General features: G+C 36.2%; 1 protein-coding gene and 1 long non-coding RNA gene across 10 annotated transcripts in view; one reads left to right on the top strand and one right to left on the bottom strand.

Annotated features, from left to right (window-relative positions):
- Positions 1-26,813, bottom strand: part of PNPT1 (polyribonucleotide nucleotidyltransferase 1) — a 45,287-nt gene extending 18,474 nt beyond the window's left edge. The window contains exons 1-14 of one of the 5 annotated variants that reach the window (XM_045884959.3): positions 26,613-26,813; positions 19,782-19,842; positions 19,138-19,212; positions 18,335-18,440; positions 17,467-17,516; positions 16,381-16,444; positions 16,233-16,280; positions 15,182-15,295; positions 9,532-9,718; positions 8,031-8,082; positions 7,615-7,672; positions 5,863-5,959; positions 5,315-5,417; positions 1,391-1,461 (exon numbers count right to left, since the gene is read on the bottom strand). In XM_045884959.3, coding sequence (XP_045740915.1) covers positions 1,391-1,461; positions 5,315-5,417; positions 5,863-5,959; positions 7,615-7,672; positions 8,031-8,082; positions 9,532-9,718; positions 15,182-15,295; positions 16,233-16,280; positions 16,381-16,444; positions 17,467-17,516; positions 18,335-18,440; positions 19,138-19,212; positions 19,782-19,842; positions 26,613-26,773 — 1,247 coding nt within the window. In that variant the 5' untranslated portion in view covers positions 26,774-26,813. The remainder of the gene's footprint in view (positions 1-1,390; positions 1,462-5,314; positions 5,418-5,862; positions 5,960-7,614; positions 7,673-8,030; positions 8,083-9,531; positions 9,719-15,181; positions 15,296-16,232; positions 16,281-16,380; positions 16,445-17,466; positions 17,517-18,334; positions 18,441-19,137; positions 19,213-19,781; positions 19,843-26,612) is intronic. The other 4 variants (XM_045884960.3, XM_064572492.1, XM_064572491.1 and 1 more) reach the window with 4 other exon arrangements.
- Positions 1-27,543, top strand: part of LOC123851291 (uncharacterized) — a 104,273-nt gene that overhangs the window by 36,723 nt on the left and 40,007 nt on the right. The window lies entirely within an intron of this gene.

Genomic DNA, 27,543 nt, shown 5'->3' with positions numbered 1-27,543 from the left:
TATGATCTTTCTCCCATTAGTATGTGAAATGAAGATCAGTAACTGAAATGATATAGGGGAGAGCAACCAGGAGATCAGACAGGCAAAGATTTTTTTCAGGGTTTGAAATGAGAAATGTTATGACTGAATCTAGAACAATGGGGAAAATAAGAATGAGAAGAAATACAATTCCTGGAAGCAGGAAACCAGACTCATCTTTAACTAAGGAAAAGACTGGCATATACAGGGTCTTAGCAAAAATAGTGTCCCTGTTGGGTGGGTGGAATTACAAAAGGCACCTTTCTGTACAGAGGCTTGAAAAAGTCCTGAGGTAGGGCTGAATCTGCATAACCATAAACCACAGTGTTGGGAAGAGAAATCTAAAAACCTGACTACAGAAGACTAAAGGAATAACAGATCTTGGTGACTAGAGAGGAGGAAATGGATCATTAGTGCAGTACCTGCATTTTACAAGATGAAACCAAAGGCCAGCATGGCTGACTGATATGTGCCCTCTCATTTACATAGGTTACAGACCAAAGATTAGAACATAAAGAGGTACCCTGGCCAAGGCCAGTGCTCTCTTATGAAGCTGTGTTGCCTTTTAGAAGAGAAAGGAGTCAAAGTGAGGAAGGGCAGGGCAACCAAGTCTGGGCTCAGATGGGAATTTTGAGCTCCCCTCAAAAGGATTATTACAATAACAATCTCGCCTATACACACAGCTGCATTGTCAATTTTATCAGATGTGTGAAAAACAATTAGTGATGCTATCCTGAAGATACTGGGGGTTATCCTCATCAGTTGAGCAGTAGGAAGAGGGAGGCAGAGTCTTATGGTCTCCTGAGACCCTTACCAAGAGAAAGAGAAAGGGAAGCAACCCTGGTAGGCACTGAGCAAAGAAAAGAACTGTGGTTGATGCAGTAGTGCTGGTGAGAACTGTAACATAGATTCTCATCATCTGAAATCGATGAACAAGATTTTACTGCTGACTCTTTAGGAACAGAGGAGGAGAGCCAAGTATTTCTGAACATAAATTTCAATGTGACTTGGGTTTAAGTAAGGCTTTTTTTTACTTATTAACAGCCTCCAGATTCTTTTTAGCAACTGAGACTCTTATGTATTTGCTCTCGTTTATAACAGAAAAAGCTACCCATATCTGTCCTGAGGAATGGTTCTAGAGACAGAGACTAAACTGAATGTACCCACGTTAAAAACACCTTAAAAATCACTATTACGTAAACAGAAAAATAAAGTACAGAGATAATTGGTTTAAAAAAGTAGTAATAAACAATAATATACTGTATGAGCTTCAATTATATACTGGAATATCATAACTTACTTTAAAACATAGCAAACATATGTTTTAGGACATACTAACATACTTTAAAACTTACCAAAAAACATAACTTACTTTATGGCTGTTATAATTCGATCTGACTTCATACTGGATTCTAATGAATCAAATGTAACAGTACAAAGCACCTACAATAATAAAAAACCTGTCAGACTTTAATTTACTAACAATGAAGAGGAAAACTAAAACTATTTCAAAAACCCAGTTAGCTATTAAAGAAATGGGATAAGTAAATTCTATACAAACCTTGCCATGCTACTTAATACAGTAAACATTTATTCATTCTATAAATGAGAGTTATGTGCAAATGTCAATAATCCAAAGGTCTAACATCATAGACTACATATGTAAAGCACTGTATTAGAAGTACTGAGGGAGGACAGGAAGAGGAAAGTATGTTTGTAAAACCTGGCTATAAAGGAAGCCCCAATAAAGGTCCAGCCAGGGAGGGAAAAATAAAATAAGATGGGATCAGAGAGGGAGACAAACCGTAAGAGACTCTTAACTATAGGAAACAAACTGAGGGTTGCTGGATGGGGGGAGTGGGTAGGGGGGAGGTGTAACTGGGTGATGGGCATCAAGGAGGGCACGTGATGTAATGAGCATTGGGTGTTATATGCAACTATGTATCACTGAACTCTACCTCTGAAACTAATAATATACTATATGCTAATTAATTGAATTTAAATAAAATTAAAAAAAATAAATAAGTAAAGGTCCAGCCAATAAAACGGCCTACTTAAAAAAAATCCAATCTTCTTTGGAGGAACATAATGTAATCCAAACTCAACAATGCATCATTCACAACATCCAAGATACACCCTACAGAAAAATAGGAAATGGTACCCATTCTCAAGAAAAAAAATAATGAGTAGATTGCCCCGAGCTAATTCAGATGTTGGATTAACAGACAAGGATTTTCAATAGCTCTTATAATTATGCTGAAAGATATAAAGAAAAACAAATGGAAATTCTAAAACTTAAAGATACATTATCTTATGATGGAAAGGAGATGACAAGAGTCAGTGAACATGGAGATGGATTAACAGAAATTGCCAAATCTAACGAACAAAGAAGGGGTGTGGGGTGGGGTAGGGAAAACATATCTTCAGGGACCTGTGGGACAATTTCCAAAGCATTAACATATATACTTACAATCTCATAAGGAGAGATAAGAGAATAAGGTAGAAAAAATATTTGAAGAAATTATAGCTGAAATCCCTAAAGTTTGTTGAAAGACACAAATTTATAGGTTCAAGCTTAGGAAACTCTTAGTATGATAAATATAAAGAAAAGTACACTTTTCATAGTTATATTGTTGAAAACCCAAACAGAAAGAAAATCTGGAAAGCACCCAGATGAAGACAATAAATAGAAAACAGGGAGCAATGATTTGAATGCATCCTTTTTATAAGGAAAAAAAGAAAAAATAAAAAAGAGTGGAACATTCTTTTAAGTGCTAAAAGAAAAAAGCATCAGCCCAGAATCTAAATCTTGCAAAAAACATTCTTTGCACATAAAGGCAAAATAAAGACATCTTCAGATAAATAAAATACAAGAATTTGTTGTCAGAAGGCCCACAGGACAATAGTAAAAAAAGTCTTATCAGATTGAAGGAAACAATACTAGATGGAAACTTGGATCTTCAGAAAGAAATACAAAGCATCAGAAATTATAAATACAGGGCGCCTGGGTGGCTCAGTTGGTTAAACGACTGCCTTCAGCTCAGGTCATGATCCTGGAGTCCCGGGATCGAGTCCCACATCGGGCTCCCTGCTCAGCAGGGGTCTGCTTCTCCCTCTGACCCTCTTCCCTCTTGTGCTGTCTCTCATTCTCTCTCTCTCAAATAAATAAATAAAATCTTAAAAAAAAAAAAAAGAAAGAAAGAAATACATAGGTCAATAAAAAAGACTATCTTTTCCCTCTTAACTTTTGAAAATACATGATTATTTAAAATACAAATTATAACACTGCCTTGTGGAGTTTATAATATGTAGATGTAACTCATAAGACAACTACAGCATAATGTGTGAAGTAGTACAAAAAGTTAAGGATATATACTGTATTCTCTATAGTAACCACTAAAAAAATAATGCAAAGGTATAGCTAAAAAACAAAGAGACATATTAAAATTGAATTTTAAAAATATTCAGTTAATCTAAAAAGAAGGCAAAATAGAAAAATAAAAAACAGAGGGGGCAAACAAAAACAAATAATGACAGGCTAAATTCAATCACATCAATAATTAAATTGAACATTAATGAACTAAATAAACACTCTTCAAAAGCTGAGACTGTCAGAATAGCTAACAGAAGTATGCAGGATATCTTAATGGAGTTATTTTAAAAAATTTATTAAAAGGCATAAAAGAAAACCTGCATCAAGAGTGATACTGTTTATTGAAAAGACTGTGATTTAAACTGTAAAAATAAAATTTCTCTCAAGTTAATTTATAAATTCAGTGCAATACCAATCTAAACAAAGATTTTTTTTTCCCCCAGAACTTAATATAATACTAAAATTCAAATGAAGGAACAAATGTACCAGAATAGCTAAGATAATTCTGAGGGGCAGGGGAGAATAAAAAAGGGAAGATTTGCTTCTCATCTATTAACATACCTGCAAACCATAGTAGCTAAAACAGTGTTACACTGGCCCAGGAAATTCACAGAACGATGGAAGAGAATATAGTTCAAAAACGTGTTTATAAACTTTGAATACAGATACATTGACATTATAAGTCAATGGAAAAAATGAATTATTAGTAAATGTGTTGTAAAATTGGCTCACTCTGGAGGTTTTCATCTCACACCATATCTAAGAGTAAACTCCAAGATAGATTAATGGTCTAATAGCTACAACTAGAAAGTTAATAGAAAAACTAGATGCCTAATTTTGTGACTTTGGGGGTAAGGAAAGATTTCTTAAATAAGACTTTAAAAACACAAATCACAAAATAAAAAAGGGAAGGATTAACAACATCAAAACTAAAGATTTCAGGTTCACTCTAGACAAAGTAGGCTACCACAAGCAAAGTTAAAAGGCTTATGATAAAGAGGGAGATAATATACTCAAATTCTGGTTACTGAAAAGGATTAATGTTTGAAACACATAAAAAAAAAACACTTAAAATAGGAAGAAAAAAGGATACAACCAGATAATTCACAAAAGAACAAACCTGAACCAGGGCCACCATATTGCTCAAGTTCAGGGACACTATCCATGTGACAAGAGAGCCCTGGAGGGTGTGCAGGCCCCCAGGGTATGATTTATGCACTGACCACGTTGACTGGCTATGATATAGAGATCCTCAGCCTCACAGGGAAATACAAATGAAAGCAAGGAATACCACTTGGTCCCGATTTGATTGGCAAAATTAAAGTAGTGATTAATATAAGAAAAAGAAGGAGGTATAAAGCAAATACCATACACAAAACAATGGATACACATATATGTTAAATACAAGAGAACAGGTGCTAATGTAAGGGAAAAAAATAGGACTGAGGTATAGGCTAAATAGAGAAAACAAATGAGGGCCCTGAATAGACCAAAAATAGACAATATGCCATACACTAAATTTTGTGCATCAAGATTAAAAGAAAAGTATGATAAAGATACCAGGTAATTCTAGAAAATGCAAACCGATTTATAGTGACAAAAGCAGATCAACAGTTGTCTAAGGAATGGGAGGGAAGCAGGAAGAAGGGATTATAGAGAGGCAGGTGGAAACTTTTGAGGGTGATCGATATGTTCATTACCCCAGTTGTATACACGTGAAAATCTATTAAACATACACTTTAAATATGTGCAGTTTCTTGGATGGCAATTATACCTCAAAAAAGCTGTTAAAAATATTTTTAAAAAATCAGGTATTAACAAATTCCATGATAAAAATCTATAGTCTCTACATAATATACTTCTATTAGATCTAATTAAGCAACCCAGAATCAGCAAATAATTATAGCGTTTTACATATATTACCTGTGTTTGTCCCCTCTGAAATAATGCTGATCCATGAAGAGTTTTAAACATATCTACCTCACAATTTATATTCCTAAGTGAAGTCAAATCTCGACCATCGCACCTATAGTAATAAAGAAGTATGTAAAGCAGTGTTCAAAATCAGAAATATCACCTATTATCTCTTATTCCTACCAGGAAGTTCTCAATCCCAATTGTGTATCGTATCACCTGTGGAGCTTTAAGAACTTTAAAAATAATACAGGTATCCGATCCCCACCCTAAATCCCACTGAATCAGAATCTCAGGTTGTGACCCATACACTTGTACTGTTAAAGAAGTTCTACAGGCAATTCTGACGTGTATTCAGGGTTGTGAAGCACTGCTCCACACATAAGTCCCATAGAGAAACAGACACATCCACACACTCTTCAAAACCCATTTATGAAATATCATAATTCTTTAATGTTCACTTGAAAAAACCAGTTCCTTGCTTTGTGCAAGTTGCCACTTTCAACGCAACTTACAGAGGCACATACTTCAATTCCATCAAAAAAGCGTATATTTACCTTTTGTATTCATTCAAAATAATACTTCTAAAAACTTCCTTTGCAACAACATTGAAGGATTCTATTATTTCATATGTATCAGCCTCTGGAAATTTTTCTATAGAAAGAAAGACAAACCAAAACAAAAGTTTTCTCTTTTTGGAAGATAAGATTTCTCTTCAATTCATTGTATCAAATCAGTTAACTATGGGAGTAAACCAAGGGAGTTGATACTGAACTATTTAGTCCTCAAGCAAACAAAGTAGATAAATTAAATATTCTCAAGTAGGAGAGACACAAGTATTATACCTCAAACATATTGTTATTGAGAACTTAATTTGCTTTTTACCAGAACAACAGTGCTTTGTAATTAGCTTTCTATTGTATTATGTTACTAACAAATCCAGCCATTTTATAAAAAGGTCTGAGTGACACTTTTCTGATTAAGAGTAATCACCTTCAATGTTTTACCTTAGGAACTTTTTTCTTAGTCTGCAAATAGAGAAATAATTTGCTTTATACGTTACAAATCCCTACTGGCTGCCTTTTTAGTTAACATTTATCAAATTCTTTCAGGACCCATGTACTATACATGTTTTTTTAAATGCCTTTAATCTTTGTAACAACTTATGAGGTATATTCTATTCTTATCACCATTCTAAAGAAGAAAATACAGCCTTACAAAGTAAATTGCCTGAGATCACACAGGCAGTTGACAGATACAGCTGTGAACTGAATACAGGTCTGTCTGCCTGCCTAGGCTTATGTTTTTAAATGTTAAGCTACTTTATCAACTGATTCATGCCAAGTCTTAAGCAATGTTCTCTTAAGCATTTGTTTTATTAAATATAATTTCTAGAGAGCTAAATTCTCTAAAATCTGAATTTTACAATTCCACATATTAATAACAGCATCAGTTAACATTTTTTGAATACTTGGTATGTAGCAGGCACAAATTCAGATGACTTACCTATTTAATCACCATAAACCAGATATTATCAGTATTACAGTTTCACAGATTAAGAACTCAAGAATTTTAAAGAGTTATTTTTCAGATTTTCAAATGACATGATACAAAGTTTTCCATCATAGAGTGTAAGAACTTGATCCAGAAAAGATTGGGAATATTTCACATTCAACATTTCAAGTGCAGTGCTGACTAAATTCACAGAAGTTAAAGATTTTATTCATTTATTTATTTGTGAGAGAGAGAGAGAGAGAGAGAGAGCAAACATGCATGTGTATGAGCAGGGGGTGGGGGGCAGAGGGAGAGAATCTCAAGCGGACTTGGCACTGAGCCCCATGTGGGGCTTTACCTCATGATTCTGAGATATGACTTGAGCTAAAATCAAAAGTCAGATACTTAACCAACTGAGCCACACAGGTGCCCCTCACAGAAGTTAATTTTTTTTTTTAAAGATTTTATTTATTTGACAGAGAGAGAGAGAGAGCACAAGCAGGGGGAGCAGCAGGCAGAGGGAGAGGGAGAAGCAGGCTCCCCGCTGAGCAGGGAGCCTGATTCAGGGCTCGATCCCAGGACCCTGAGATCATGACCTGAGCCGAAGGCAGACGCTTAACTGACTGAGCCACCCAGGCGTCCCTCACAGAAGTTAATTTAACAGTAACCTTGGGATGCATCATTATTGTGAGTTTACCAAAAATAAAACTAAGGAACAAGGAAAATAACTGATTCTCTGAGGTCTTACAACTGAAATTTTAAGAAATCCATTTTTCCCTTTAAATATTTAGTTAAATTAATAGAGCAAAGTTTACCTTTTAGTTGTTCCTCTGTATCTAATCTTATCTTGTTAACAGCTTCATCTCTGGAAATCTAAGAGAGGTGAGGTGAGGTTCAGTATACATGGCCATATTTAACATTTCTATTTTTACATTATTATACAAATAACACATTGTAATAGTACTCAGATTTCTCTACTGGTAGTATTCTTTAAAAGATTAGAGCTAGATACTGATTTATAAGAAATATTACCTGTTTAATTCATTCAAATATATTTACACACTACCCTAAAACTTGCATTAATCAACAAAAGGAGAATGGAGAAGCAAATAACTAGGCTTCTCTTTAGCTTTCTGTTTAGATTTTTAATAAAAATTCATAAGATTATGTGAATTATGACAAAAAAGAATTCCCAGAACAATTATATAAGACAAAATTCAGGTATACCTACTTTATCATGTTCATAATCAGTAAAAACTGCATAGAGTCTTCCCATGGCGAGTCTATTTTAAGCACAAAATAAATGTCAGCATAATAATCTTGTTAATAGTATAATTATAAACAAAATTGCAATATTTAATAGTAAGCTAAAATATTTAATAAGCATTTCATAAAGAATTTTAAAAATGTATTTATTGTTCTTTAACACAGCTAATCTGTTTACTATTTATAATACAGTATACCAAATCTCTTTCTCTCCATCTGTCAGGGAAATCACTCACACATGGTACTATGCCCTCTCTTTTTTTTTTTAAGATTTTATTTATTTGACAGAGAGAGACATAGGGACAGCAGGAACAGAAGCAGGGGGAGTGGGAGAGGGAGAAGCAGGCTTCCCGGCGAGCAGGGAGCCAGATGCGGGGCTACCTTCTTTTTTTTTTCCTCTTAACATATATTGCATTATTTGTTTCAGAGGTACAGATCTGGGACTCAACAGTCTTGCACAATTCACAGCACTTACCAGAGCACATACCCTCCCCAGTGTCTATCACCCAGTCACCCCATCCCTCCCCCCCCACCCCCCACTCCAGCAACCCTCAGTTTGTTTCCTGAGATTAAGAATTCCTCATATCAGTGAGGTCATATGATACATGTCTTTCTCTGTCTGACTTATTTCGCTCAGCATAATACCCTCCAGTTCCATCCACGTTGTTGCAAATGGCAAGATCTCATTCCTTTTGATGGCTGCGTAATATTCCATTTTGTGTGTGTGTGTGTGTGTGTGTGTGTGTGTGTATATATATATATACCACATCTTCTTTATCCATTCATCTGTCGATGGACATCATGCCCTGCCCTCTCTTCTTAATTGTTCAATTTATTTCACCTTAGATTTTTCTTACACACAAACTTTCTCTCCCCACTCTTTTTTAACTTCTTGCTTTTTTCTATTCTATCCACTTTGGCGGTTATTGCAGGCAACTGTTTTGTTGGGGACAGTTTACATCTCTTTAGTCTCTGACTGATGGCTGTAAGACTGATACTAAGGGAAATATTAACTTTTTCAATTTATTTGAAATAAAATGAAATACTTTTCTGGTAATTTCATTCATACTTAGTGCATGCTTATGTGCTGGCACTATTTTAAGCACTGGGCATGTAGAGGTGGTTATACTTGATTTCTTTGCAAGAACCTCAACAGTTTCCTTAGATATTCAAATATCTTATGATTTGTTCTTTTTCCTTGACACAGAGAGAGATGCGGATTATCTGAATCTTAACCAATAAAGTCCCTCCCCCTTTCATTTGAGATTCAAACTTAGGCCCTTGAAGTGGGAACTGGGTTTATCCTTTTTAAAGCATTAGATTGGTATTTATGTCCCTCACTTTTAAAATAGAAGAGTGCTATATAGGAAGTAATGCATGGACTATGTTTCCATGGGAAGTTTTTTTCTGAGAGGAAATTAAATCTGGTAACAACTTCAAATTTTCTTTTGTACAGATATTCTTACTTATGAGTGTGTTCCACAATCTCTGGTGAAGGGGTAAATAACTTCTGAGGTGTCCTCTTGGTAATACCAATTTCTTTTACCAACTGCTGGATGCCCTGAATTATTTGTTGGGTATATTTTACCCCCACTTTAATAGCATGGCAAAAGTCCTGTTGTAAAATGTTCTCTGCAGAGGCTTCCATCATCACTAAAGAGGGGAAAAAAAAAAGATTGTCATTGAATCTTTTACCAGTATAGCATTTTTAAGCACCTTGACACGACATAAATACTGCAGATCAGTTTTGCTTATTAATGGTAAATCTACCTTTTTAATTTCTTTCCTTAGAATCAACATACTTCCAAAATGTAAACAGCAGTAAAGAATAAAGAAACCTTCATATTTGAAATTAGGTTTACAATTTTCTTGAATTTAATAAGGGATTTCTCATTAAAAAATGAAACAAAATAAACTATGCATACTTATTAAATAACAGTTTTGAGATATAATTCAAATACCATAAAATTCCACCTTTAAAGCATACAGCTGCACTTATTTTTAATATGTATTTAAAATGAAATTTTAAAATATCAGCATAATAGGAATCCAATAAATGTTTTCTGTTTAACAATTATTTGATGTGACCTCCTACTTAATTCTGTCATTGTCACATTGTCTAATGCTTGCACAGGTGGGGGGAAATCTTTTGCAAAATCTTTTATGGTTTTGTGATAGTAAAACTCCTGCGTAAAGCAGGGAAGCTCCAAGTAGCACTTCTAGCATGGTATCCAGTAAAATCTGCTATTCAGGTTTGGCTTTGGTTTCTGCCAGGCTGCTAGATTCCTGCCTACTCATGTCATTTCTGGCCCTTCTCAATTTGTACAGCCAAAGATCATGTAATGCATAGGTAACTATCATATTTAATATTAACCACATCATGTTGTCATTAAGATTTATTATTATCTAAATCATCACTTGTAAAGCTTCTAGGTATAATCTAGAATGAAAAAAATCTCCTTATGTGCTTTGTATTGTATGTTGGAATTCCAACAGCCAATTGAAGCCGACCTGTGAAACTAAAACAAAAGATCTAACATTTGTGTCATCTGAGTTCCAGAAAGAGAGGATAAAGATGGCAGGCTGGAAAGTACTAGAAAAATAATAGCTGAAAACTCCCCAAATTTGGCAGAGACCTAAACATACAGATTCAAGAAGCTGAGTAAACCCTGTATAGGGTAACCCAAAGAAATACATATCCTAATTAAACTTCTGAAAACCAAAGACAAAAAAAATCTTGAAACCAGCCAGAGAAAAACACAACCTCATCCATATGGGAAAAGCAATTAAAGTAACAGATTTATCATTAGAAATCATGCAGGTCGGAAGGGAGTGGCATAATATTTTTTAGGTGCTGAAAGAAAAAAACTGTCAACCCAAAATCCTATACCCAGTGAAAATATTTAGGGAATAAAGGAAAGAAGGAATGCATATTTAGGAATGAATTGAGACTCTTAGATGGAGAATTAAGAAAATTTGTCACCGGCAGACCTACCCTAAAAGAATGGCTAAAGGAAGTTCTCTAAACAGAAACAATAAAAAAAGAAACCACGGAATATCAGGAAGGAAAAGTACTGTTAAGCAAAAATGTGGGTAAATACAATATACTTTCTTCTCTTGAGTTTTTTAAATTACGTTCGATGGTTGAAGCAAAAGCAAAAATTATAACATGGCCTGTTGTGGTTCTAAATGCAGAGGAATATTAAAATGATTATATTACAAATGGGGGAGGGTAAGGCAAAGTAAGGTTTCAATACTTCACTTGAGGCATAAAGCAGCTTTTCTGACACGATACTGAGATTGTACTTATATTATTATTCTCATCAGTATTCCCATGACATCCTCTCTCACTTTTTGCAGAATTAAACTGGAGATTTTTAAAAATGCATTTGACATGTAAATTATACCTCAATAAGTTGATTTAAAAGAGAATATGAAAGGAATAATATGGTAAGGAAAATTAATATTCCTCAGACTTTGTTTTCATTAAACTTCAATTCATTTTTAAAAATATAAGAAAATTCCTTATGGTTTTGTGTCTATAGACTTGTGCTGTCCAATTTGGCAATTACTAGCTCCATGTGGTTATTTGCATTTAATTAAAATTGTGTAAAATTAGGGCGCCTGCGTGGCTCAGTTGGTTAAGCGACTGCCTTCGGCTCAGGTCATGATCCTGGAGTCCCGGGATCAAGTCCCGCATCGGGCTTCCTGCTCGGCAGGGAGTCTGCTTCTCCCTCTGACCCTCCTCCCTCTCATGCTCTCTGTCTCTCATTCTCTCTCTCTCAATAAATAAAATCTTAAAAAATAATAATAATAATAAAATAAAATAATTGTGTAAAATTAGAAATTCGGTTCCTTAGCTACTCTAGCCATATTTCAAGTACACAGTAGCCACATATTCAGATATAAAACATTTACTTAATTGCAGAGTTCCACTGGACAGCACTGCCATGTAGACTAAAAATTTACACAGAAAAAGGTGGTCTAAATGATTTCTGTTAAACTTTCAGTAGTTGAAGGTTAAAGATTTTTTTTTAAAGGTTTTATTTACTTATTGAGAGAGAGAGAGTGTGTGTGAGAAACAGCATGAGAGGGGAGAAGGTCAGGGGGAGAAGGAGGCTCCCCGCTGAGCAGGGAGCCCGATGTGGGACTCGATCCTGGGACTCTGGGATCATGACCTGAGCCAAAGGCAATCACTTAACCAACTGAGCCACCCAGGTGCCCGAAGATTAAAGATTTTTGAGATTAGCTGAAAACTATGAATTCTAGATAAAAATTTCTTCTTAAAAATTGTTACTGATATACTTTTTCCTAAATTCTATCCTAGCATACATAGAAAGATGAGTGATATTAAATGTACCAGTTGAAAACAAGCAGAATGTGCAGAACGATGGCTGCCGAAGTCATCTAGCAGCCAACAGCACAAAGAAATTATTCTTGCCCTTTAAGGTCATACTTTAAAGATTTGGATTACTAAATATTTTAATAATGGAATGGCAGCAATTACTTTTTTGTATTTTTGTATCCCAGAAGTTCCATGATGGGACTTGGGCCCAATATTAACTTTGACAAGGGACATGAAGTCAAATGTATATTTGGTGCACTATTATGAAAGCAGAGAAGTAGCTGAATATCTTCATGGAAACAGTGATGCAAAAGACCTAAAATGGAGGCTGGTAATTTCTGAAACCAGTCTCCTTACAGGTTGCTTCTGAATCATTCTCAGTCTCCTAGTTACTCAGAACAACCTTCTGATGCTTTCTTTATGCAGTTTCTAGAGTCTAATTTGTCCAACTAGAGAGCAAGAAGTAAGAAGAGCAAGCTAGAAGTTGCCTATGGGGTTTTTACAGCATGCCACAGATGCAACAAAGATCCTCAGTTCATTCCTCCAAGATCTCCATAAAATTAGAGGGGTTTCAAAGTCTAAGGCAGGTAGAGGCTATATACTTATGGCCATTCAGAAGCAAGTTTATTTCTTTGTCTTAATGATAACAGCAGGTATTAACAGTATGCCTACTAGATACTAGGTATTATGCTTGGCATTTTACAAACCCTGACTCTAATCTTCACAAAAACTCTATAAAGTAGCCAAATCAATTTACTAAGTGAAAGTAATGAACACTGTAACTTCAAGCAAAAAAAATTTCAGATGCAGACCAAGTAAACTTGAGACAGTAAACCAATACTCTGCTCTGGGATGCTCAAATATGTAGGGGTCATCTGTTATTCATGGCTTCCCCAAATTTTTGGAATGTTCTCTCTACATTGTGATAGTTTCCCACAGTAAGAATCTCACCTTCAGGAGCTAGAATCCAACAATCCATTTCCTTGCTTCCCCTGTATTCAAGAATGCAATCATGTGTTACAGTTCTGCCTGGTGTGATATAAGTGAAAGTGAAAATTGCTATGTGGGGGCTCTTAAGAAAGCTCCTTGAAAGGGAGGGTGACTCACTCAGCTGGCATACACCTTTTTGTTATTCCCCTCTTTTTTCTTCCTCTTGCCTATAAATCAGATAAGTTGGCCAGAGCTCCAAAAGCAAGTTCATAAGCATAAAGATGAAGGCCACACCTTGAGGATAGCAGAGCAGAAAACTGGCATGGAGCCAGGGGCGCCTAGATGGCTCATTTGGTTAAGCGCCCAACTCATGATTTTAGCTCAAGTCATGATCTCATGGTCATGAGATCGAGCCCTGGGACGGGCTCCATACTCAACCTGGAGTCTGCTTGAGATTTCCTCTGCCCCTCCCCCCACTGACCCATGCACGCTCCTGTGTACTAATTAATAATATCTTTACCAAAAAAAAAAAAAAAAGATATCATGGAGCCACTATAACTGTCCTGGACTCCCTTGTTACTTTAGCAACACAATCCCTAACTAATCTACTAATATGTAGATAATGTACAACTCATGTGTTTTATCTACCATATAGTACCTTATTCTATTTCCATTACTGACCAGTATTCCAAAAGAAGCTGGAAATGTGTTTCACACATTAATTGTACACAAAACTACTAAAAGCTTAATAGTTTATATTTTATCAAAATATTCCCACATCAGAAGATCCCATGTCAAAAAGTCCCGGACATCAAATATCACACAGTAGAATAAACTTATGGGACCTTAATTAATTTGTCCAAGGTTACACAGTTAACTGTGTGATAGCTGCTGGGTTTCAAACACAGGTCATTCTGACTGTCAAAGCCAATTCTCCTTCAAGAGAACTGGGCCAATTTTCATTCATGCAATTATGACATTTTTGTTACGAGGAGTGAGGGTGACCTATGGTCAGTGCATTTCTTCTTTATTAGTTTTCTACCTACCAAAAATAGGTCACCTTTTTCTCAAAGGACATTAAACAGGCTCTAAATGATGAATTAGCTAAATTAACATATTTAAACTAATAAAACTATTACCAGATTTAGAAATTCCATTTTTAGACTAGCTTATTAGTCTAAAAATAATTACCAGAACTATTTTGGCAAATAAAGATTTTTGTCTATTTCAATTAAAGTTATATCACTTTTTTTTTTTTTAAGATTTTATTTATTTGTCAGAGAGCAAGCACACAAGCAGGGGGACAGCAAGGAGAGGGAGAAGCAGGTTCCCCACTGAGCAAGGAGCCCGATGCAGGGCTCAATCCTAGGACCCTGATATCATGACCTGAGCTGGAGGCAGATGCTTAACCAACTGAGCTACCCACGCGTCCCAAAGCTGTATCACATTCTATAATTTAGGTATTGTTTGTTATGAAGCAAGAGCACCACCAAAATAGGGCAACAATAAAACAGAACAAAAATCTTTATGGCTAAGTGACAAGACATACATACACAGGAATATAAATGCATTTTTTTTTTTTTAAAGATTTTATTTCTTTATTTGACAGAGAGAGACACAGCGAGAGAGGGAGCACAAGCAGGGGGAGTGGGAGAGGGAGAAGCAGACTTCCCGCCAAGCAGGAGCCCAATGCGGGGCTCGATCCCAGGACCCTGGGATCATGACCTGAGCCGAAGGCAGACGCTTAACGGCTGAGCCACCCAGGCGCCCCTAAATGCATTTTTAAGAAGCCAGAACTTATAAGTAAAATCCAGAAAAAATGTTCTACTTAAACTACTTACCAATTTGACTTTTAGGTGCTCCAGCAACCACCAAATTTAAAGTACTAGAAGACATTTCTTTCCGTGTTGGGTTAACAACACACTCTCCATCAATCATTCCTATTCGCACTGCCCCTAAAATATATCAAAATATGGGCAGTTGTGTAATAAAAAGTCTCAGTTTTCAAGACATTATTTCAGTGATAGCTTCAATCCCTATTCTTCAATTGTGACTACAATAAAATCTGTATTTCTACCATGGTATTTAAGGCCCACAGAACATCCTACCCCACCCTACCTAACAGCCTCACTGGAGCACTCTGTGTTGCTTAAATACATTATTTTTTTTTCCATACCTCTGTGATTATGCTCGTGCTCTTTTCCTGGGCTAGACTATACTTTTTCCAAGGCAAATGCTTACCATTTGATCCTACTAAGGTTCAGCTTTAATGTTGAGTACTCTGAGAAGCCGTCCTTGACAACCTGACTTCAAAAGACTAAACCCAATCTTCTCTATCATTTTTTTTTTTAGCATTTTTACTATACCTTTATAATACTGTTTATAAATAATTATTTGTTTCTCCTACTTATGTTGAAAGCAAGAACTATTCCTAGACTGCCTTTCTTCCTTCAGTTCTTAGCTTAGTATCTGACATTTAGGATATTCAAAAATTATTTACTCGATGAATCATTTTTATATTGGATGATTACAACCTGTAAGAGTTGTAAGTTATAAACATATTTGTTTTATTCTGAAAGACTATGTACTCTAACAATTTCCTATTCCCCACCCCCGGCCCAACACACCGAAAGTCCTTAAACAGAGAGACAACTAAGAAGTCAAAGTATCTAGGAACATAAAGTCTCTAACACCATAACATATCGCTATCAAAAACAAAACCTAAGGCAAGGATGAAAATATCTCAAGGAGCTAAAAGGAGTCTTAGAATGTCATCTAATTTAACTCCCTACGAGATGTTAAATCAGAGCTAATAAAGCTATGCTTTTGCTATTGCATGCTCACTAGTATTTCAAGAAAAAACATGTTTCTTATTTTCAAATCCTAACTTACCAATAGGTCCATTCCAAGGAATATCTGATAATGAGAGAGCTACAGAAGCTTAAAAAAAAAAAAAAAGAAAAAAAATAAGAACTGAGGTAAAAAGATTTCATTCCTTTAAAAAGACAGTGATAATTTTAATCTCGATTTTTATACTTACCACCATTAATTGCTAAAACATCAGGTTCATTAACACCATCTACTGCTAACAGATTACAAAGTACCTGGTACAAGGGAAAAAATTCAGAGCACTTAAAAAAAAATCTACTTGATTTAGGAGGATTATCATTTTGGTTAACATTTTGGGCTAAAATAAAGGGGAACCTATGTGGTTAAAAGCATGAGCTTTGTAGTCAAACCCCTTATTTCTGGCTATCATTTAACTATATGCTTGACTATGGCAAATTACTTAAGCCTCAAAAGTTTCTCACCTTTAAAAGGAAAAAATAATAGCATTTTCTTAAAAGGTTTTGTGAAAATTATAGGAAATATTATTTGTAAAGCATTTACAATACTGGGCATGTTGAAAATATTCAGTAAATGTTAGCTATTTCTAGTACACAAAAATATTGTTTTCTGTTTATAAGCATATACAAAACGAACTGATAAATTCCTTTATACTGCAATAATATGCCTATGTCATGTACTTAAGAAAACAACTTATTAAAAAAAGAGAAAAAACAACTACTTGAGGCAGTGACATCCTTGCAAAGGCGTATTTGCAAGGCATATTTATTTTTATGAAATAAAAGTTCATTAAAGCATATGGGTCATTCTGAAAGAGAATAATATTCACAAAATAATAAAATAAAGTAGAAGTTTAGAGGACCCAATAAAATAGGTAATAAAGACTAGTTCTATCAATTGTCCTAGCCTCTGACACTAATATGACTTAACAGGTCCCAATAGGGTCTGTCCCCACCTTCCTTAATCACTTTAAACTTTAAAACTCACCAGTTTGTTTCCTGCCTGTGGGCTTTTGTGCTTCCCATTCCATCTGCTCAGAATGCTTCCCCCACACTCCTAGGTTGGCTAACTCCTACTCATAATTCAGGTATCAACTCAAATTGACATTGAATAAATATGAATTTTTAAAATTATTGTTTTTTAAAAAGCTTAATGTAAAATGCAGCATTACCAAAAATTCTTATTTTGTGTTCTAATGTTTAGTCTAAGTAGTATTATAGAAATTCATTAAGTAATTTTTGATTGATCTGGAAACAAATAAACCTAAAGCAGAATCTACCTGTGTATCATAAAAGTAGCCAGCTGGAAAGAGAGGTCTAATTGAACGATCTGCCAAAAGAAAAAGAAAAGACACTAAATAGTACTGACAAAAGTCGCTTTACAGTTTGCCCTTTTCCCCTATAGCTAGCTGTTCAATATGTTAAAAAGAAATTCCCTTGGACTGATTTACTGAAAGGGTCATAGATACATATCAATGCTTCAATTAATATATACCATGACCTAATAACAAAAAATTAGCAGGGCAGCAACACACAAGTATAAAATTGGGCAACAACTTTTCATTTTGGTTCCATAGGTATCAGTTACATATATAAACAAAGCAAAGAGACTTAAGGCCAGCAGCAGACCAAAAGAAAATCTTTCCTTGGTATTCTCTGTCTGAAAAATGCATATAAATATACACTAACAATTTCTGTATAGAAGAGCTATAAACTCAAATGATCCCACAATATTTAAGGATGTCAAAGACTTGAAAGATTACAGGTGTATTTCGGTAGTTGATGAATATAATGCTATCAGAAATTACTATGCTGAATATGAAAATGAAAAATACTAGGGGTAGATTGAACATAGTAGTAGAGGCACGAGCCACAGAATTTATATGCTCAATAGAGATTCATTCATTTCATCGACATGTATTTACTGAATGCCTATTTTGTGCCAGGTAGTATAACAAGTACCCAGGATTCAGTAGTGAACAAACACTTTTTTCTTTCCTGGAGCCCACATCTGAGTGAGGGGATACAGAAAGTAAATAATCTCAGGCAGTGTTAATGTAATGGAAGAAAATTTAAAAGAACTGTAGAATATAGATAGAAGAAATGCTAACACAGGCATAACAGAGTTAATGCCTCTTACTATCTTACCTATTACTCGACTTGTAAGAATTTCTTTATCAGAAGATCCAATCTCTCTTCTGAGATAGTTTGTGGGAATTCTACCTGCTGCAGCAGCCTTCTGTCTATAGTCAACCTGAAGTAGTATTGAAAAAAAAAATGAAGTTCATTTGACTCCTTTTTATGGCAACAAACTATTTCCCAAGAACAACTATACAGATACTAATTCTCCTGAGGTTGCTAACAACACGGTCCAGATTAAGAATGAAGGTTATTTTATTTACTTTTAGCATTCTGTATCTCTTTGGGAAGGGAAAACTGATAGAAATATTTCAATAAACTGATTTTTAAAAAGACTTCCGCTTAGCAGTGGACTACGCAGCCTCATTATTTCCCACAGTGGCTTATTCTGGTCAAATCAAACATTCCCTTTTTTGTATCAACTCTGTTACATAAAACTGCATTCTCGTTTTCATAACAGAAAGAAGCCATAAACTCCCAAAGCACTCCTTACTCTTCACCAAACATACACTTGCAAACTCATACTGAAGGGAAACCTATGAAAGCAATGAATTCACTGCTATTCAAGATCAAAATCTTCATGCACTTCACTGTTCTTATCAACCTGGACATTCTAAAGCATGCTTACTACTAATATGAGAATTGGTTATGAGGCAGTTGGTCTAAATTCTTTTAATGACAGTATCAAACGACAAAAGAAAATCCTTTGTTGTGTGACGTTTACACTGTGCACTCGTTAGACATTAGACAAAAATATTACAAATTCTACATTTATGCCATATTACTGTTCAGATAAATCAGCAAATACTTACCACCAAAGGCATGAACTGGGAAAGTGAAGGTTTTGTTTTACTGACCGCTGTGACCATCACCGCAGTGTCACCTGACTTAAACATAAACAACAACATGGGCAAATTCCTTAAAAACCAGACATTAACCTCTAGTGAGTAGTGAATGAATGAGTAGTGAGTGAATGAATCCTTGCTCCAGTTAAATGCAAGGAAAGAGAACTGTTATTCCATGACACAATGATAATGAAAATAACTAATCACAACTAGTCCAATCTTGATCCCTTTTACGAAATCAAGAAAAGGCTTACTGCTAGCTTAGTCACAAGCAATCATATTTTCTACTTCTTAAGAAGAAATTTAGGCTATATAAAAAGAAAAATTTATCACAATTAAAGAAAACAGTAAAATCACTTTCTATAGAGAAACATTACAGAATTTATTAACAGAATAAAACAGAACCCCAGGTTTCAAAGAGATCTTAAAGGTCATTTAGTATATCCAGCCCTCTGACTCCCTGGTTCTCTGAAATGGTTCTGAAACTAGAAATGGTCTGCATTAACTTACACTACCACAGTTCTAAGAAGTGACATAATGTTGTAAAGATAATTAGTAGCAGTCTCCATAACCATTTTTAAGATGAAAATTTAAAAATGTGGACTTTTTACCTGTACTACAGCAGAGCCATCTGCAAATCTGGCCAGTTTTCCAGAGGATATTTCTAGTTTTCTGTTTAAAAATAAATATTCAATACAAAAGGACTCAGGTCATCAATACAAATCCCAGCTCAGTATAAAATAATCTAAGATTCTAATAGAAGAACCAAGCCACACAGGCCCCCACCCAGCAAAAAACAAAAAAGGGATAGAATTCACAATCGTTATTAAAAGTACCAGGGGAATTTAAGACCTGCTTAAGGAAAAATACAGAAACCAAGGCATAGGAAAAATCTGAATGAGAGATAAAGTACTTGGGGGTGCAGGAGCTGTGTTCCTAAATGTTGATTCCCATTTACAACCTTTGTTTAGTGTGTCATCTCTTGCCTTGTTGATAAAAGTAGCCTTTTAACAGACAAACAGGATAATATCTCTACTTAAAATCCTTTAAAGTATCCCCCAGTACTTTCAGGACAAAATATAAATTTCCTAAATATTGCCTACAGAGACATTCATGTTCAGCAATGGTGCCAAGACAAGTCAATGGTTGGGGAAGAATAGCCTTTTCAACCAGTAGTGCTGAGACAACTAGATACCCATATGCAGACAAGTTAACAAGGTTAACTATAAAAAAAAAAACTAACTCAAAATGTAGTATAGACCTAAATGTAAGAGCTAAAACTATAAAATTCTAAGGAAAACACATAGGAGTAAATCTTCATAAACTTGGGTTAGACAATGTCTTATATAGGACATCAAAAGCACAAGCAACAAAAGAAAAAATAAATTGTACTTCATCAAAATTAAAAATTTTCTTGTTTCAAAGGGTATCAAGAAAGTGAAAGAAAACCCACAGAATAAAAGAAAATATTTGCAAATCACCTGATGAGGGACTTGTATCTAGAATATGTAAAGAATACTTATAACTCAATAAAAAACCAACCTAATTTTAAAATTGGTGAAGGATTTGAATAGAAGTCTATACAAAGAAAATCTTCTAAGTAGCCAGTAAGTACATGAAAATATGCTCAACATCATTAGCCACTAGGGAAGTGCAAATCAAAATCACATCTACTAGGATGGGTATAGTCAAACAGATCAGTAACAAGTGTTGGTGAGGAGAAACTAGAATCCTCATACAGTATTTATGGAAATGTAAAATGGTCCATCTCCCTTGGGAAATAATCTGGCAGTTCCTCAAGAGGTTAAACACATAAGTGCCAAACGATCTAGCAATTCTACTGCAAGGTAAATACCCAAGAGAAATGAAAACTTTTTATGTCCATGCAAAAATTTGCATAGGAACATTCATAGCCGCAGCATTATTCATAATGGCCCCAAAATGGAAACAATCAAAATGTATGTCCACTAATAAATGAATAAACAAAATGTGGTCTCACTGCATACAATGGAATATTTTTCAGCCATTTAAAAAATGAAGTATTGGGGCACCTGGATGGCTCAGTCGGTTTGGTGTCTAACTCCTGGTTTCCATGCAGGTTGTGATGTCATGGGTCATGGGATTGAGTCCCCTCCCCCCGCAAAAAATTAAGCTCCTCACTCAGCAGAGTCTGTTTGAAAAATTCTCTCCCTCTGCCCTCCCCCCACTCTCTCTCTAAAAATAAATAAATTGTTTAAAAAAAATGAAGTATTGCTATGTGTTACAACATGGATATAACTTAGAAACATAATAAGTGGGGGCGCCTGGGTGGCTCAGCCAGTTAAGTGACTGCCTTCAGCTCAGGTCATGATCCCAGGGTCCTGGGATCGAGTCCTGCATTGGGTTCCTTGCTCGGAAGGGAGCCTGCTTCCCCTCTGCCTCTGCCCCTCACCCCTGCTTGTGCGCTCTCTCAATCTCTCTCTGGCAAATAAACAAAATCTTAAAAAAAAAAAAAACAAAAAAAAAGAATTTTCATACCTAAAAAAACCCCCAAAAAAACCTAATAGGTGAAAGAAGGCAGTCACAAAAGACCATATGTCATTGACTCTATTTTATGAAATGCTCACAAGAGGCAAATCCAAAGAGACAGAAAGTCTCTAGATTAGTGGTAGCCCGGGGCTATGGAGGTTGGGGAGAAATGGGAAGTCACTGCTAATGGGCCTGAGGCTTCTTTTGGGGATGATGAAAATGTCCTAAAATTGATTATAGTGATGGCTGCAAAACCGTGAATTGTACATTCTAAATGGGTAAATTGTACAGTATGTAAATTATATATTAATAAAGCTGTCTTTATAGATATTAAATAGGCAGTATTATCAGCCTTATTCCCCAGCTTCTGCAGAGTACAAAAAGAGGTTATTGAAGGCTTTAAACAGATCAGCGAAACTTGTCAAAGAAACCAAAATCATGAGTATTATGAGGCTAAACCAACCCAGTGACGCCTGAAGATACTGAGGAAGATGTTCTGTCCTATGAAGGCTGCTTCAGAAACACTCTGTCATGGTCCAGTGCTGAATAAACACACACACACGCTAATGCCCTGCCTGCCCTATCCTTCATATGCAAAAGAAATAAAGAGATAACTCAATATTTCTATCCATTAAACACTTGTCAGAAGCCTGAGTTCATGAAAAGCATATTTATCTATTCAGATAGACTCATTTTGTTAAATTTGAAAGCCAAAAAAGCATGTACACTTGTACTATCAGTCCTAACTTTGAAAAATTGAGGTTTTGTTTTTTTTTTAACCACAAGAAATATCTGAGAAATTCTAGATGGATTTCTATTAGTGTTCAACACAGATGTTGTGATGACAGCCTACAATAAAATGGGTTTACCCTGACAGATGGAATGATGAGGTGCAGAGATAAGGCTGGAGGTGGCATAATAGGTGGAGGGAATGATGCTCAGAGCCAGTTACATTGTATAGACTCAAGCAAAGTTCCACAACTTACAGCTGAAATCAATATTAAGGTTTTATGTGTAAAATAGAAATTTGGGGTCTTGAAATTTTGTTTAATCCGGAGTAAGAATATGCTAGCAGTATTTCTCAAGACCTAATAGGAATTAGCATTCCCTCTAATAATGTAAATTCTGAGTGATCCCTGTGAAAGGAAGGGGAGTATTCTCCAAATAAATTGAAGTGGGCCCAAGACAGAAGAGGAGCTGTGAAAGCTCTAGTTCTATTCCATTAATGGGAATCTTGCCCCAGAATTTTTGAGAATGCCCACAGTGGCATATTCTTTTGCATGTCCTCAGTGATAGTCTTTATTCTTTAATAGGGATATAATTTGTACAGGGGACCAAGAGAAGGCAGTAGAGAACAGAGGTTAAGAACATGGGTTCTCTGTGAATAATGGTAAGTTTCATTGGAATAAAATACTTCAGCCTGCAGATGACATGTATCACTTTTTATTAGGTTCCACTGGTGAATACCAGTCACATGGCCCCCCACCTATGTAAGGACTAGCAGTATACCAAAGAGAGCACACATACTCACAAAGCTTGGGGCAAGGAGTAGATGACCCACTCCTCTGCTAACCAGCCCTTCCCAATTGTATCAGCAGGCAGAGAATGGGAACTGACTGAATCAGTGAGAAAAACAAACAGGTCTGCACTACCCCCAAATATTCTCATACATGCACTTCCATTTATATGCTTATTCAACACTAGGATTTATATATTTATTCAAACACTACATACTCCTGCCTTCTTTGTTCCCTCTGTTGAGTCTACTCAGTGTCTCCAGTAGGGGTCCTAGGCCATCCACCAGATAGTTCTATGGTCCTGCCTTGGTGATTGCCCTGATTTGAACTGTTTTTCTTCCAGGTGTGTGCAATTTATATTAACACAAAGAACCAGGTGGTTACTTTTCATTATATCTCATGATCGCAGCTGGTGTTAACTGACATGTAATTTTTTCCTATTCATGCACTTTTAGTTCAGTTTTTGGTGCAGGCTTATTACTTTTATACATCATGATTGATTTTACCTCTTATCAATTTACTCTTCAGTATTTTACTTGTAAAATAGCTCCAGATACATACAAGATTGATAACACATATGGCCTTTGGGGATTGGAATTGGGTGGCTACGGAAGGAGATTTTTGAGCTTTTTAAAAATGTTGAGCCATGTGAGTTGTTTACCTAATGTGAATGAATAACTAATAAAAAAAACCACTTGAAAACAATAAATAAAAAGGATTAGGAGGAGAAGTGAGATTCTATTGGTGGGAAGAAGGGTGGGAAAAGGTGGCTGAGGAAGAGAAGGGCAAGAGCAGAGCCAGCTGCCACAGGGAGTACAATTCCAGGGAGAGAGATGTTTAAAAAAAAAAAACATTTTTAGAAACATCTACAGAATGATGTGGAGTGTAACCAACTTCCTCCAACCTCCACCAAGAAAAATTCACTAATACAAAAACAAAAACCCAAAACATCTTTAAGAGTCAGCCTCTGCCTGTCACTTGGCCTTACCTTTGATGCTAAACTCACATTTCTTTTTTTTAATTTAATTTAATTTTTTTATTCTTATGTTAATCCCCATACATTACATCATTAGTTTTAGATGAAGTGTTCCATGATTCATTGTTTGTGCATAACACCCAGTGCTCCATGCAGAATGTGCCCTCCTCAATACCCGCCACCAGGCTAACCCATCCTTCCACCCCCCCTAAACTCACATTTCACCTTTTGCTTCATACATAGTGAGTTATTTGTAGCTACTCAAATGTATTCTGTCACTTCCCTGTAATTGCACTTCCACTTTCTCCTTGCTAATTCCTCCTCTTCCCCCTTCAAGATTCACCTTCAATGACAAGCTTTAGAGTGGGATAAATATACCTTTGTGCTCCTTTGGCACCCCATTCACACCTCTCCTACAGTGATTTTCCCAGCATCTGTGTTTATCTTACTCCCTTATCAGAATCTGTATCTACAGTGCCCTGTACATAGTAGATACTCAATAAAAGCTTGTTGAACTGAAAATTAAACAGTTGCCTTAAAGGTTACTCTGAGTATTAAGTATAGCATTTGAAAAACACAATAGTATATAGTCTCCTAAAGCATTGTATATAATACACATGGTAACAAGTATAAAGTGAATGGTACATAGTAGTCAAATTCAATAAATGTTGCAAAAAAAAAAAAAAAAAAAAACCAAACAAAACTTAACACAAAGATGGAAGAATTGATTTACCCAGAAGGTATGATATGTAAGAATCTGGTTGTTACAACATGACACAGGTTCAAGAACTAACTACAAGAGATCCAGGTTGACTGATAAATGAAATATTTAAAGTAGATTATGGAAAATTTGGAAGGCAGGGGCTACTACTCTTGCTTTGAGTCTGTTAAAAAGGTCCGTTTAATGCACAGCGGGTGTCTGTTCTGAGGCATTTATTCAAAGAATGTGAAGTCATTGAAAAATGGAAGAGATATTCTCTCCCTCAAAAAATCAGAATCAGGGGCGCCTGGGTGGCTCAGTTGTTAAGCTTTGGCTCGGGTCATGATCCCAGAGTCCTGGGATCGAGCCCCACATTGGGCTCCCTGCTCGTGGGAGGCCTGTTTCTCCCTCTCCCACTTCCCCTGTTTGTGTTCCCTCTCTCGCTGTCTCTGTCAAATTAATAAATAAAATCTTTTAAAAAAAATCAGAATCAGAGAATGCCAGAGGTGGAAAGAGCTTTAGAGATCATCTAGTCTAGGGATCAACAAACTATATAGCCTATTTTTGTACAGCCTTTCAGTTATTTATGTTTTTACATTTTTTAAAGGGTCTGTAAACATACACCACTATGTGACAGACTGTATGCAGCACACAAAGCCTAAAGTATTTACATCTGGCCCCTTACAGAAAAATTTGACCCTTGACCTAGGCCAGTCTTCTTATTTTGTGACAAAAAAGCTAAGTAACTTGTTCAGGATCAGTCATTCAGTAAGTTAGGAAGGCAGACCTGTAATCAATGGCAGATTTTTCAGCTTTTTGTACACACTAGGGTAAAAAAATTTAGTACATGTGAAAAATTAGATATATAAAGTAAGCATTAGCAATTTCACTTGCTCTAAGAATCCGTTTTTAAATAGTCATTTTATTTATTTTTTAAAGATTTTATTTGTCAGAGAGAGAGAGAGAGAGAGCCAGCACGCCAGCACAAGCAGGGGAACGGCAGGCTCGCCACTGAGCAAGGATGCAGCACTCGATCCCAGGATCTTGGGATCATGACCTGAGCCGAAGGCAGACTCTTAACCGACTGGGCCACCCAGGCGTCCCTAAAAAGTGATTTTAAATGTGAATTATGGCAAACGGACCCATGGAAAAAGTATGGGCTTGGAGAGAAAACAAAATCCACCTACTCTCCAAGTAGGTGACTCTGAGAAAGTTACCCTTTTTGAGCTTCTGTTTTAACTATGAAATGAGGTAACAGCACCTTTACTGAAGATTTAAAAAGCGTGTATCACGTAACTAGCGTTCAATAAATTGATGTTTTCCTTCCCTTCCTACCTAGGGTCATACTGGCCATGCATTTAGGCAGTAAATTGAATTGGATGACGTACGCATCCATTGTCAACTCATTACCTTGAAGTGAAATGTTTCCCCCCTCAGAGTCCAGGAGTCCCCCGCAAAAAAAGGGGATGAAAGTCAGGTGGACTGACTCAGCTAGAGAAAAGAGCCGGAACAGGGTAAAAAGGAGGACCGAGAAGCAAAGGACACGAGTCTGAGACAGTGCGGGAAGGGTGCCAGGAAGCGGACTCCAAACCCGGAAAGAGAAATCTGGTATTTAGGTTTGGGATAAAGAGGGGTAAATGAGATCTGCGTTGCCGGATTCCTAGCCTGGGAGATGAATTTACCTCGGGCTGCCTGGACAGGACGCCTTGTGAAAGGACATAGAACACACGCTGTTCCTTACCTGCTGCCTAAGTCCACGGCCACGGCTCGGAACCTCGCGCCACCCCATAGTGCTCGCACCTGCAACTGGGTGAGCACCCGATCCCGCCCTGGCAAACGAAGGGGACCATCGCAAAGCGGCCGAAGTCGGAGGCACGAGCAGCAATGCCTGCAGGCCGCCATGACACCCGGCACGCGATCACCCCGGGCTGCACCTTGATTGGCTCACTCTGCCGATGGTGGGGCGGAGCCTGGTGCAGTTTCGTTTCCGTGGTGGCGGGGCGGGGGAACGCGGGGAAGCGGACACCTAGGTCGCTTTCTACGAAGCCTAGAAAGGGTCAAACCTATCTGAACGCAATTGTGACAACTTCTCTTTCCTATTTAAGTATCTGCCAGTGAAAGGCAATTAGAAAGTTAATGCCTTTTGTGTATGTGTGTGCTATCGTCATTTAAAAGAAAGTCCTAGAATAATGCAAATGTTGAATAAGTAGGGTAAATATAGTAATAATAGAAGTCATCAGACAAAACATTATTTGGCTTCTGTAAACTGAGAATTAGAGGAGAATTTATGTAGTGGACCATGGAAAGAGATCTCTCTCTCCTGTTCTCTGCCTTGGTTTTTATTTTATAAATTTCACACAAATATTACTGAAAAGGTTTATGTTAATTTATTTCTAGTAAGTTAATTTCAGTTCTTATTGATCTATATCACCATTTTAGATCTTTGACATCATTTGTTATTCATTTTCGTTTCCATTGTTAATATTTAGAATTCATTTCTTTGCCCCTTTTGATCAAGTGTTACTATTTTTTAAACCAACTCTTATTAAATGCAAAATGCCAGCTACTATTTAAATGTTTTGGAAAATGAAAAATAGTGTTTGAAATTTGAATTTGATAAATTTTCAGGGAGTAAATAAATCTCTCCCACCCCTCTTAATCCTGTTAGAACA

Source organism: Mirounga angustirostris, unplaced genomic scaffold (assembly GCF_029215605.1).
Source record: "Mirounga angustirostris isolate CCGP_5_RB_7025 unplaced genomic scaffold, mMirAng1.0.hap1 SCAF_10, whole genome shotgun sequence".
NCBI classification, from domain to species: domain Eukaryota; kingdom Metazoa; phylum Chordata; class Mammalia; order Carnivora; family Phocidae; genus Mirounga; species Mirounga angustirostris.
Note: the sequence above shows the minus strand (reverse complement) of the source record. Positions and strands in the feature narration are given on the sequence as shown.